At 37.3% G+C, this 13354-nt stretch overlaps 1 protein-coding gene across 3 annotated transcripts in view; it reads left to right on the forward strand.

The window, feature by feature from the left end:
* Emcn (endomucin) overlaps positions 1-13354 on the forward strand; it is an 84502-nt gene that overhangs the window by 46693 nt on the left and 24455 nt on the right. For all 3 annotated transcript variants that reach the window (XM_013066068.3, XM_021245410.2, XM_013066070.3), the window contains one exon: positions 12941-12979. In XM_013066068.3, the coding sequence (XP_012921522.1) occupies positions 12941-12979 (39 nt within the window). The remainder of the gene's footprint in view (positions 1-12940; positions 12980-13354) is intronic.

Here is a 13354-nt window from a genome sequence, read left to right on the forward strand (position 1 = left end):
TAAACAGTAAGATCCCATTTATAATAAATGTGCAAAAAGAATTTTTAATTTAAATTTATTTACAGGTGTAAGAAAATACAAAAATTGTGCTTATTGGGGGTATATCATGCGATGTTTGGACACATGTATAGTTTATGTAATGTTTAAATTCAGGCAAAGGCATCTGACTCCCCAACTACCATTTCTGTGCTAAAGCATTCAGGATCTTTTCTTGTCGTGTCTTGCGATATATAACCCACTACTGTTACCTCTAGTCACTCTGTGGTACCACAGACCCTCGGAACCTCTTACTCAGATTTGTCACCTGTCTTTCTCCCTTCTTTCCTCCCCTCTACTCTCTCCAGCTTTCTCCACTATTCTACGCTCAGCTTCTCTGAGATGAACTGTTTTATGTCACACATAAGAATGAGACCATGTGGCACTTGTCTTCCTGTGCCTGGCTTATTTCATTTAACATAATGATCTCTGATTTTACCTGCATTCTTGGAAATGGTAAAGTTTTATATGTTTTTAGGGTTGAATCACATTCCACTGTGTATATGCACCACATTTTCTTCATCCATTCATCACTTGAACACTTAGGTTGTTCCCATTTCTTGGCTATCATGAGTAGTGCTACATCTCTGACATACTGATTTTACTCTGGATAGACTCAGAAGTAAGGCTCCTGGGTCATAGGGTGGTAACAGTTTTGATTTGTTCAGATTTTTTTTATTTTCCACAATGTCTTAATTACTTTCCTCACCCAGGAACAATGTACGGGGTCCCTTTTCTCCATGCTTTCACCAGCACCTGCTATCTCTGTCCCTGAACCATTCCTCCTGGAGCGAGGTGCTAACTCCCTGTGGTTTTGATTTGCGTTTCCCTGGTGATTGGTGACGTTGAACATTTTTTCATATATGTGCTGGCAATCTGTATGCCTTCTTCTGTGAAATGTCTGTTTAGGTCTGTTGCCCATTTTCAAATCATATTATTTGTAAAAAGACATTTTTAGAACAAAAATAGCTAACTGCCTGCAGCTGGAAGTGGAGGTGGTATTGACATATGAAAGATTAAAGGAAGATTTTCATGTCAGTGGAAATGAAGGGACAGTTGTACAACTGCACCCTTACTAAAAATTTTTAGCTGTATTCTTGAAATGAGTAAATTTATGTATTAGTTAATTTTCAAACAGTATCCTTACAAAGCTTTGTTTAAAAACAAAAGGAAACAAATGTTGAGCATGACCAATCAAATTTCCTTTCTGGATCCTCAGACCTAGAAACCCCAAACAAACAAGAATTAGCCATGGGAACTAAAGCTTCAAAAGATTAGTTTGGTGTTCTGAGAAAATCACTGCGATTCATGTGCATGTCTATAGCATAAGGAAGCAGGTATTAGGAGTAACTGGAGTTGGGAGGGAAGGGTGGAGAGGATGTGGGAAGGTGGGGAGAGCCCCTGAGCAGGATTAAAGTGCTCATGAGAGACAGACAGGAGCAGGACACAGACCTCCCATAATTCCTGGCTTCTGGATCCAGCCTACATACAGCCTCACAAGGGCTTCCCACACTATGGCCTTTAGGGCAGAGGTTTAAAGGGAGATACACATATAGTCAAAATGTCCTGAAGCGGGAGGAAAGAGCTAGCGATCTGCCATGATAGCCCTATTGGATGCCATCCATCGTTAATGAGTGTATTTTTGTCATTTCCTTATCCTTAACAAGAACCACCAATGGACGGCTCACAGTCTCTACCTCTGTCACTAGGAGATCTCAAAGGTAAAAAGGGAGGGCAAGGAGGAACTATAAGTGACCAAGACCCACTCGTGCCTAGAAAAGCACCAGGAACACCATTTCTCCCATTGTCATTGGAATCACTTAAGCACCACATAAAACTGTCTAGAGACAAGTAGTCTATTTTCATGTCATAATTGTAAACTGTAGGTTCCTTTTAATGAAACAGTTGCCTTATAGAAAATTAGAAGAGTAGGATCTTCTCTCTTTCATAGGAAGAACATTTTCTTTGTGATAGTGTTTGTGTTCTGATAAATAGAACCTATTTTGCAGATAATATATGTCTGAAAGGAACCTTCAGAAAATACAATTCATACACCTGGTAATATATATGACTGCCCCTAATACAAACAAAAAGAAAGCTACACAGGCCTCTGTAGACTACATGGCAGCTCCTGGAAGACTAAACTCTGTAGTTTCTGCTCTGTATTAAACATTCACATATTCAGTGACCAGTGTTTATTAAAATCAGTGTTTATGCAGAAGTATGTGGTCAGCCTCATGAGTCACTTAAGACTTAATTTCACTTTTCTTGAAGTAAATTGCCCTCCATACCTTGGTTCTGGAGACTATTGCTTTTATGTAGTTCCTAAACACAGTTGGAAATGGCTTTCTTCCCAGTTCTCAAAAAGACATCAAAGCTATTTCTTAAATAATGAACCACCCTGGAAAACAAGATAATGAAATAAAGGCATTCGTTGTTGTCTTTTGCACTTGTCATTTGATTTAGCTGCCCTATGTTAGTTCTTCTAGGTATCTGTTATAAATATCTAGCAAATTCTATGGCCCCTAGACAGCCATCCTTCCTGAGCTGTCTTCCAGGTGCCTTCTGCCCAGCATGGACTCCACATGACATCATGAACTGCAGTTTCCATTTGTCATGTGGTGAAACCAGGAACCTACCAGATTGCTGGGTAATACAGCTTTGTTGCTGTCCATCTTTTACTCCCCAAAGTGCAGTTGGAACCATGCCCTCTGAACAGCCGTCCCTGGGGTAGGGTGTTGTGGGCGTGTCCTGTTGAGATATTTGATTCAGCGAATAGGAGTCAAGGGTTTGCTTTACTTCCTGGAAAGGTGGAATGGAGACCAAACACAGGAGGTCCTCAAATCATTTTCTAATCTTTTTACATTTTCTTAGAGTTGTGTGTATGTCTCTTGTTTTGTTCTGCCTGTAGAAACTAAATACCTAAAATCCCAGAATCTTTAAGAGTCATTGACTCAGTCTTCTGACTTTAAACTTGAAGAAATATGGGCATATTGAACTAATTTATTCACTAAGAATATTTTGGAATTTCACCTGTGTACCTTACATTGTTCTAGTTTGTAAGAAATAGTCATCTGCTGGAGAGTACAATTGTGGAATTTGCCTATTAGTGGATAAAAAGATAACAAATAAGTTAAACATGAACAATTTAATATCAAATAGACCTATTGTTAACAATAATTTAAAACAGAATAAAGAGAAAACGAGCTACAGTGGTAATGATGGTGGTGATTTTCACCCAGTGCTCAAGGAAGTCCTCTCTGACCCAGGGGCATCTTGAGGAGAGAAATGAACAAAGTGAGAGGCAGGACATGGATACCTGTGGGAAAGAGTGAAGAAGAGGAAAGACTAAGTGCACAGGGCTATGTGTGAATGGTTGAGATTGCCTGAGTAACAAAGAGGGGCCCTGAGGTTGGGGTGAAGGGGATGAAGTAACCCCTGAGTAGGGAGCAAGGTCAGCCCCATATGGAGTGAGCCTGCCATGGTGAGGTCGCTGAGCTCTACTCTGCTCAGACCCAAAGAAAAGGAAAGAAGAGTCAGTGTTAAAGAGCTGCACTAAAGAATGGGAGATATAAAAGCAAGTCTGGAGCCTTGCAGGTCCTGATTCAAAGTCAGTGGATAAAGCTAGGCTAATCAAAGTAATGGTATTGGCATCAAACAGACAAACAAACCAGTGGAACAGAATAGAAGACCCGGAGCTCCAATGTAAGTAATCAGGTGATCGGCAACCATGTAAAGGCTACACAATGAGGAAAGAATAGACTCTCAATAACTTCAGTTTGGAAATTGGATATCCACATGCAAAAGGACAAAGTTAGGCCCTTACCTTGCACCAGGTACAAAAATTAACTAAAATTGGATCAAAGATCCAAACCTAAAGCCCAGAATAAACATAAGGAAACAGTCTCATGATATTAGATTTGGCAATAATTTCTTGGGAATTACACCAAAAATACAGGCAACAAATACAAAAATATGTAAATGGGAGAACATCAAATGAAAAGCATCTGTTTAGTGAAGGGAACAATCAACAGGCTGAAGAGGCGGCCTGCAAAAGGGAAGGAAATATTTGCAAACAAGATGTCTGGTAAGGGTTAATATCTAGACTATATGAAGTACAACTCAACAAAAAACCAGCTTAAAAAGTTGAATGAGGGATATGCATCAGTATTTTTCTGAAGACATAATATTTGACAACAAGCATAGGAAAATGTACTTAATCATCAGGAAAGTATAGACCAAAGCCACAGTGAGATATTAACTCTCACCCATTACAATGGCCACTGTAATAAATAAATAAATAAATAAATAAATAAATAAATAAATAAGATTGTAGGTGTTGGCCAAGATATGAAATAGTTGAACCTGTGTACTGTTGGTGATGGCAGCCCCTATGAAAACAGTATGAAAATTCCTGAAAATATTAAAAATAGAATTGTCTTATGATCCAGCAAACCCACTTCTGGGTTTATATCTCAAAAAGGAAAGCTTGAAACAGGATTTTAAATAGGTATTTGTGTACTCATGTTCATTGCAATACTATTTACAATAGCCTAGAGGATGAGGCAACAGAAATGTGCACAACCAGATAGTGGGCAAATAAAATGAGATACGCACATGCAGTAGAATAGTATTAAGCCTGTAAGAAGAAAATAAAATCTGGTCATGGATTCTACAACATGGATGAATCTTGACGACATTGTGCTAAGTGCAATGAAAATTAAAATGTCTGAAAAAGTATAAATACTGCACAATTCCAGTTATATGAGGAATCTCCAAAAGTTGCATCCTTGGAAATACAAAGTTAAATAGTGGTTGCCATCGGCTTGGTGGATGGAGAAAGGAATTGTTTGATGGATGTAAACAGTGAACATTTCTGAAGACTTGTTGCACAAAGGTGCATATAGTAAACTCTACTGTATGCCATACTTAAAATCACTGAAATGGTAAATACTGTGTTTATATTTTGGCCATGATAATTTAAAAAATAATCAGTAAGGGAAGTTTAAAAAAATGATCCTGAAACTCTGAGTCTGCTGCTATTCAGAAAATTAGAAAAGTTGGCCATATATGTATCATTGGATACTATATATTTGATAATGTAATATAGATTATGGATTCAAGCTCCAGGGAGAAGGAATAGAAATAGCCTGGCATTAGGTGGCTTTTCCTCTAGAATAATCAGCTGATTCCCAAATGAGCTGATGAGAACCCTGGAATTGAAGGCCGACTTTGACCTCCTTCAAGGTGAGAAGGACTAAAAAGGTGGAATTCAGAATGCAATAATGGACAAAGAGCTCTGATCAAACTTTCCTTTAGTGGGTAGGAATCCCAAACAGCTAAGGTGAAACCAACTCAAACCACCCACAAAGACCCTGAGGTTCAAGTTCAGACTGTGTCAGTACCCAGATTCCTGGGTTGGGATAACCTAGAATATCAACTCCCTGGAGAAAACATCATCCCAGGCCTCAAATCACCATTATAATATGTTAAATACTATGCCTTGCACTACATAAAAACCAACTAGAGAATATGGAAATAATTTTCATTAAAATCCAACAGGAAGAAAGGATAACAAATAATAGAAACAGAAGATACATAAATTAGTTTATTAGATATTCATAGAAACAGAAAATACTTGTACTAATTTATTAGATATTCATAATGCATTCAAAGGAAATAAGATGAAATTGATGATTTTACCAGTGCTATAGAAACCAAAAATTTAAAAAATTTTTTAATCTAAATTTTTAGAGCTAAAATTTGGTAAGTCTTATTTAAAAACTCAGTGTCTAAGTTCAATGGTAGTTTAAAAATTGTTGAAAGAAAATCAATATGCTGGAAACTGATCAGAAGAAAATGTCCATAGGAGGAAAAAATAGAATAATATTCAATACCACCCAATCAACTCAAAGCATAGCCAAAAAAGGAATTTTTTTAGAACAGGAATATACCACAAATAGGACAACTAGAAAGCAAGAAATAAAACAATAAATAAAACACAACTATATATAAACAACTATAATGCATTTGATGTCAATGCTCTGAATGCTCAAAAAGTTTTTTAAAAGAGAGAGAAAAATAAAAAGAAAGTAAAAGATTGGCAAAGTGAAATATAACTTTATAGCATGCTGTCTTTAAAAGATTTAAGAGGTCACTTTTTAAAAGATGAAAAAAAGATACATGTACTCCAAAAACTAATTAAAGATTATAAATATATATTAATATCACATGAAATATGATAAAATTTAAGGAAAGAAATTAAATACAGGTAAATGGGAACCTTTCATAGTGTTAAAATACTGAACTTTTGAGAAAAAATAAAATAAATGCATATCTTCTGTATGTGCTCATGTTGTCAGCAAATGCATGTGATGGTTACCTTGATTGTCAGTTTGATTGAACTGAGACACAGCTGTGTCTGTGGGTGTTTCTAGACTTCTTCCAGGCGGACTGTGGCTGAGAGAACCCACCCTGGCCGTGGGGACACCACACAGTAGGCTGAGGGCAGGGGGAAGGAGGTGGCAGGGTGTGGAGGCTGCCATCTGCACTTAAGTTGCTCTTAAGCAGGTGCATCCTTTGCTGCCGCCATTGCCAGGGCCTCCAACTTCTCACCCTTGGTACCTGGACTCACACCAGCAGCTCTCCAGGGATTCTAGACCCTCAGCCTCAGGCGGGGGCTGCATCCCTGGCCCCTCTTTGTCTGAGGCTTCTGGCTTCCTGGACTGAGCAACTACTGCCTTCCCTGGCTCTCAGTGCCATTGACTGCCCCACTCCTGACCATGCAAGCTGACTCTCTGAATCCCTTTTAGAATTGCATATGCTTCTGCTCCCACAGAAAACCTTGACTAACATGCTGTACAAAGTAAAAACTCAATGACAAAGACAAACCCACAGTTCTAGTGAGCACTTTCAGATACCTGACTCCATGGTTAACAAAACAGCAAATCAGTAATGAGTTAATCAATGTGACAGTGTGACAAACTTAATATAGTAGACAAATGGAGGACAGTGCATTTCAACTCCATGAAGCAAATTATTTTCAAAGAGATAACAATTTTAATAGTAATAACTTGTGTCCTAAGGCCAGTCTCCACACATTTTAAATAACTACCAAAATCTATCCAGTCCTATAGTTTAAGCCATTCCTATACAGTGAAGTCCTTAGCTCTAAAATAGCTCCAAAAAAAAAGACCAACAGTTGAAACATAAACATCTGAACTGCCATCTCAAGAAGTTAGGGGGAAAACAAAAATAATAAACAAAAAATACTAGAAGGAAGAAAATGAAAGAAATTAATGAATTGAAAGTAAACATACAATACAAAAGATAAAATGAAGTTTGCTTTTTAACATTAATATGTAGCAATAGAAACCATAAAAAATAAAACAGAAAAAAGACTGGAAAATTAAAGAATGAAACAAAACATCAACCTTTTGTGAGGCCCAGGAGCCCAACATGCACATAGTTGAAATTACACAAGAAGAAGAAATAAGAAAAATGGGAGGGAAAAGACTTAAAGCAATATTTCCCAAATGTGATTTTAAAACCTTACAAACTCACAGACTAGGGACTGCAAGGAGGCCCGCGTTGAAGGAACAGGAAGGAAACCACACCAAAGCACAACAATCAAACCACGGAATACTAGCAATAAAGAGGAAATCTTGAAAGAAGATGCTGAAATAATGACACATTAAAAAGAACAATTATGAACGTGACAGCAGAGTCAGGACAGGAACAACAAGTGTCAGGAGACAATGAAGCAACATCTTTAGGACTGGGGGAAAAACTGTCACCCTAGAATTCTATGAATTTGAGGGGTATAGGAAAGCTTAGAACATTCATTACCAGAAAAAAAAAAAACACTCAGCAAGAGGAAAATATCACCAGTTGGAAATCGGGACCCAAATAAAGGAATGGAGAGCACTGGGGATGGTAAATATGTAAGTAAAAAGACTTAATGCATTTTTAGGCTTTTCAAAAGATAATTGATTGTTTAAAGAAAAAATTAGCAAAAGCATATTGAAGGTGTAAACATACTGTAGAAGTAAAGTACACAAATAATACGAAAGCCAATATGGTAGAAAGATAAATATACTGGTGTAAGGTCAGTAATGGAGATCATCTTAAAGTATAATCTTAAAGTACATTGAATTGAGGACCAGGGATTTAGCTCAGTGGTTCCGCCACCTGCCTTGCAAGCGCAAGGACCCGAGTTTGATCCCCAGTACCAAAAAAAAAAAAAGTACATTGAATTGAATCACAAGAAGACAATAAGAAAAAAAGAAATAGAGAACAAATGGACAATTAAAAAGTGTCAGGATCATATTTTTATACCAATTATAACCATAATCACATAAAATGAAATGGTTTAAACATTTCCATTACAAAGTTGAGACTGTAAGATTGGATCAAAAGTATAACCCAACTACATGCAGCATTCAAAAACCCCACTTTAAATATACACTGGTTAAAATGAGAAGAAAACTGAAAGCCTACATTAATATCAGCAGAGAAGCATTCAGAGTGAAGAATATTAACAGGGAGGCAAGAGGTCATTTCAACCCTGACTTTCTGAGTCATTGTAAGAGACTCAATGTTTAAATAGTATTTTATGAAAAAACCCAACCTTTGACATTGTTGAAGACAGCCACCCAGGACTGTCATGCTTAACACATTCTGTACATAAAGAAAATATGTTTAGCAAAAGAGGGGAAATTGCTCAGAATCTCGATTATCTAGATTAGTTTTATATTCTTATTAATCAGATAGAAATATGCCATCAATCCAAATTAAGAAGCAAAGATTATCTATCATTTACTAATCCCTACATTATTTTCTATTTATGATTGTCCAAGTTTTAGATGATTGTCTCTCAAGCAAACAAAGAGTTTGTGTGGTAAAATAAAATTTAAAACTCTCAAAAAATCTAAGGTATACATTAGGAGCTCTTATTGTATATAATAGGAATATACAATTAGACACAAGTTCCTGACCTAAAGGAACTGGAAAACTTGTTGAGAAGTGCCAGACATTTACAAAGAAACAATATTATAAACTGCAAAATTATCTGCAAAAGAGCCCTGAGTATGGAAATCAAAACTAGATGAATGGATATAGCAATTTACAAAAGTTGCTATAAATGAATTTTTGTACAGAGAGAAATTTTAAGAAGTAAATAGTGTGTCAGTAAGCTTTCTAATACTGTGACCAAATACCTGAGAAAATCAACTTAGAGAAAGAAAGATTTATTTTGGCTCATGGTTTGAGAGGTTTCAGTCCATAATCATCTGGTTCCATTTAGACCTGATCATCGTGGCAGATGGGCACTAGAGTAAAGCTGTTTACCTCATGGAAGCCACAGGTAGAAAGGAAGGGGGCAGGGACAAGACATAGTTCCCAAGCTCATGCTTCGCAGACCCACTCCATTCAACAGGACCCCAGCACTCTAAATTTCCATCATTTCCTGTTAGTGCCACCCAATCATGATCTCATCAATGGCCTAGTCACCTTCCTAAGCCCCACCTCCAAAACACAGGCGACGTTGGAGGGACATTTTAGATCTAAACCATGATGTACTAAACTACACAAAGGAAAACTTCTACTCAGCTTTTAATAGCTAGCTGATAACTAATGCATATGAGAAATTCTTTATAAAATCTAAATCAAATAAGTACTTTTAGTAGGAAATCAGAATCACCATAGTGCTCTCAAAAATAAAACTTTCCGCTGTTACCTTTATTAACATGAATGTGTAAATTGTCTCTGGACACTGTTCTTCAGGAAGCTGAAGGAAGGTGCAGATTTTCTGCTTCTTCTTCTACAAGCTGTGCAAATATTCCTCATTCTTGTTTAAAAAAAATAATTCCAGGTAAACACATGCTAGACGTATGTACCAAACTGAAATTTTGAAATATTTTCATCAAAATAACCAAATAAATTGAAACAAAGTGAAAAGGAAGCAGTTTTCTCATTGAATATTCCAATCATATCACCTCATAGGATCTCTCATATGACGCTGTCATCCCACTCTTTGGAAATATCAATTTTTCTGATTGCTCACTTAGCCTCAACTGTTATTGTGAATTGTACCATTCATTGCTGTCTCTTATTTGGGCCCTTACCCATAATCTTCCTTATATAGTATTTAGTTCATTCATACCATTTCATGTGGGCAGGTACAAGAGGAATCTTCAGTATAATACTGTAAAGCCTTCAAAACATTTCATGCTTTAGCCTAAACCAGAAATAACCTCATGACCAAGTGACTCATTCAATGCCGTGTGGGGGGAAAATATGGAAAATTTGAATCATGGTCATGATCAATTATTTTACAGTGAATCAATGAAAAATTGTTTTCACTACACACATGTTCTATGTGCAACTGTAACTTACTAGCTAGAAATATGATGCCCTTTGAAGATTTGAATATTTGGCAAAGATTTGTTATATTCATAGTAAAGATTTTTGATTTAAAAGATAACTATTTGAGTAAAGTTTTGCTTTACATCAGTATGATCAGCATTTTAAAATTCATTTGCATTTCATAAAACTTCCTTTTCATGTTAGGCAATCAAAATCAACAGACAGGTTTCTAAGCTGCCAACCATAGTGACTAAAGGTCGGGTTTTCATTGAACATCTAAATTTAACAGTGATTAACAGAAGCACCTTACACTCATTTGCTATTAGAATCTCCCCATTTCCTCCATAGATCAGAACTTGGCCTCTTCACGTTCATGCCATGAAAGTCATAAATGAAAACAAAGAGTAATCAGAAATGTCTTCAGTTATCATTGAACTTAGCCATATTTCATAGCATTCATCTCTCCTAAGCCTTTATATCCATCCACAAAACTGAGTCCAGTTTGAAAGTTGTACTTATATGAAAACATTTTTTCATCTTCAAAATATCTTGCTGACTGGGGGAGTGGGAAATATGTAATTCTATTCCTAATTAAATACTTGAGGTTTACAGAATTTTGTCCTCAGAGTAACAATTTATTAACTCATATGTAGGTAAAATCTGAGCCTCTTAGGATACTCAATATAATTTTAAGATTCAGCTATGTCTTAAGGCATGGGTATATTTTCTGTATATTTTATGTGCCTATAAAATTATAAAGCATTTACAAAACTAAATGAAATGCAAATAAAGGATAGTCAGAACGTTTTGTCTAATACAAGCTTAAAGTTTTTCACTCCCAACCAAGTCTATGAGCAAAAAAGTTTATGATCTGATATTAATAAGAGAAACAAAGGATTTTTATTTTCTCTGTATTCTAATCCTCCAGCAGCTATTTTTTAACTGTATCATCTAAATACATCATGCTATAAGTTTCAAAAGTATTGTAATTAGTTATCAAAAATAAGAATTAACCATACAAGCTCTTATTTGGAGTAGTTTATTGGAAAGAAAAGCTATCTCCTTTAGTGAAAGAAAATGGATTTGAAACCAACACACCTGAAATATACTCCTGGTTCTACTTTTGAAAGACTAATGTATTTTCCCTCAGCTAATAATAAATGTGAATAATACTGTATCTGTCTTATAAGCATCAGCAAATAGTATATGGAACTGATCATAAAAGCTGCGTAACAATGCTATCATTATCCAAGTGGCAATTCTAAACAAGGATCAATTCGGGGAGGGAGAGTTGTTCTGATTTATTGTTACTATTTTCTATCTCATCTGCCAGGTCCTGGTGGTAGGCACTGGAATCCCAGCTCTAAGCAAGACAAGAAGTCTCTCCCAATGGAGTTAGTTCCAGCAGACAATACACAGTGTTTTAGAGAAGAAAGAGAGATCAGGCAGGAAGAGTCACAGGTGGAACAGGGCTCAATGGGCTGGACAGTGGAGAGGAAGTGGCAAGCAAGACAGGTGCCTGCCTCTGGGGAGGACTAGCCAGCCACTGTTGGGAGCAGGGTGCTGCTGGGGTAGCCGAGTCTGAATTTTCCAAGATTTTTCCAGGAGCTGTGGGAGGTTCTCAAGGAAGAGATCCAGGTGCTACATGAACAGAAGCAGAGCAGGTGGTAGGGCAGAGGCAGGTTTGCAGGAACAGGCAAGAGCTCTGCCTGGGGCCTGAGCAATGAGAGACGCTGGGATTGATGGACAAGTGACTCTGCAAAGAAGGCAAGCAGATATTTTTTAAATGTCACTGTTAGGCTTCTATTTGTTTTAAAATTATTTTCTGTGTTTTTCATGTGGCAAATCCTATTTGTTGCCCAATATATTCAAAGTTAGGGAAGGGATCTTTGTTATAATTCTCTGAAGGGACATTATTGCAGAAAGCTCTCCTAAACTGTATTTACATAAGGGAATTTCCCAAGTTTCCAAACTGTCTACCTGAGCCTCTCTGCACCTTCCCCAGCTTATGAGAAGCATCATGTCTTAGTAGGATCTCAATACAGCACAACACTGTCCACAAAGCACTTATCCATGTACCTGTCACACACTCTGAGCTCCTCCAGTTTTCCAGATGTGGAGTTGTACTAAATGCCCTAAAGCAGGATGCAACCATGCTGCTCCACAGGCCAAATCTGGCCCCTCGTTTTACTAAATAAAGTTTTATTGACACAGCCATGCCCATTCTGTAGGTACTACATAAGGCTGCATTCACACTAACAGGAGCAGTTGAGGAGGTGTAACCCAGACTCTACAGCTTACGACGGCTAAAATATTTGGCATTTAAGAAAAAGGATAGTTGACTTCTTCCCCAAAATTCCCTCTCATTCTGAAGCCTCATGAGTTTATGATTTGAGGGGAAGAAGTGAATCAGAAATGAGCTAAGATCTATACTTGCGTACTATCTGAAGCTAAGGTCTGTATCCATTTACCATGTAAAAGCAGATCTGATGTTTGAGGTTGAATTTTAGTGATTTTTTTTCTTTTCTTGCCTTTAAAGCTGAGAATCAGACTTCAATCAAAACAACAGAAATATCAGGTAAGTTGATTTTTTCTTCTCTTAGTATAATCATGGGTCAAATTCCCACAATGAGTCAAAGCAAAGCCATACAGTTTGAGAGCAGGTGAAATGCTATGGGAACAGATCACAGAAGAGCAGCTAAACCATTTAGGAGGCCTTGAGTTTAAAGACAATGCCGACTAAGGACCCACACAGGACAGCCTGGAAGCTTGGACTGCAGCCCATAGCTCCTGGCTGCTCTGTGGCCAGGGTCCCTTTCCAGAAGACAGAGCATCTATCTGCTCCACACTTGAGGCAGTGTCCAGACCTGGCCTCCTAAGAGGCCCTGGTGGAAGCCAGAGCCAACAGTCCACAGCAGCAGCTCGGCTCTCGCTACACCTTAGTTTTGTCCTG

Source organism: Heterocephalus glaber, unplaced genomic scaffold, assembly GCF_053883595.1.
Source record: "Heterocephalus glaber isolate CG9 unplaced genomic scaffold, H.glaber_assembly_v1.0 deba00001688, whole genome shotgun sequence".
In the NCBI taxonomy this organism is placed as follows: domain Eukaryota; kingdom Metazoa; phylum Chordata; class Mammalia; order Rodentia; family Bathyergidae; genus Heterocephalus; species Heterocephalus glaber.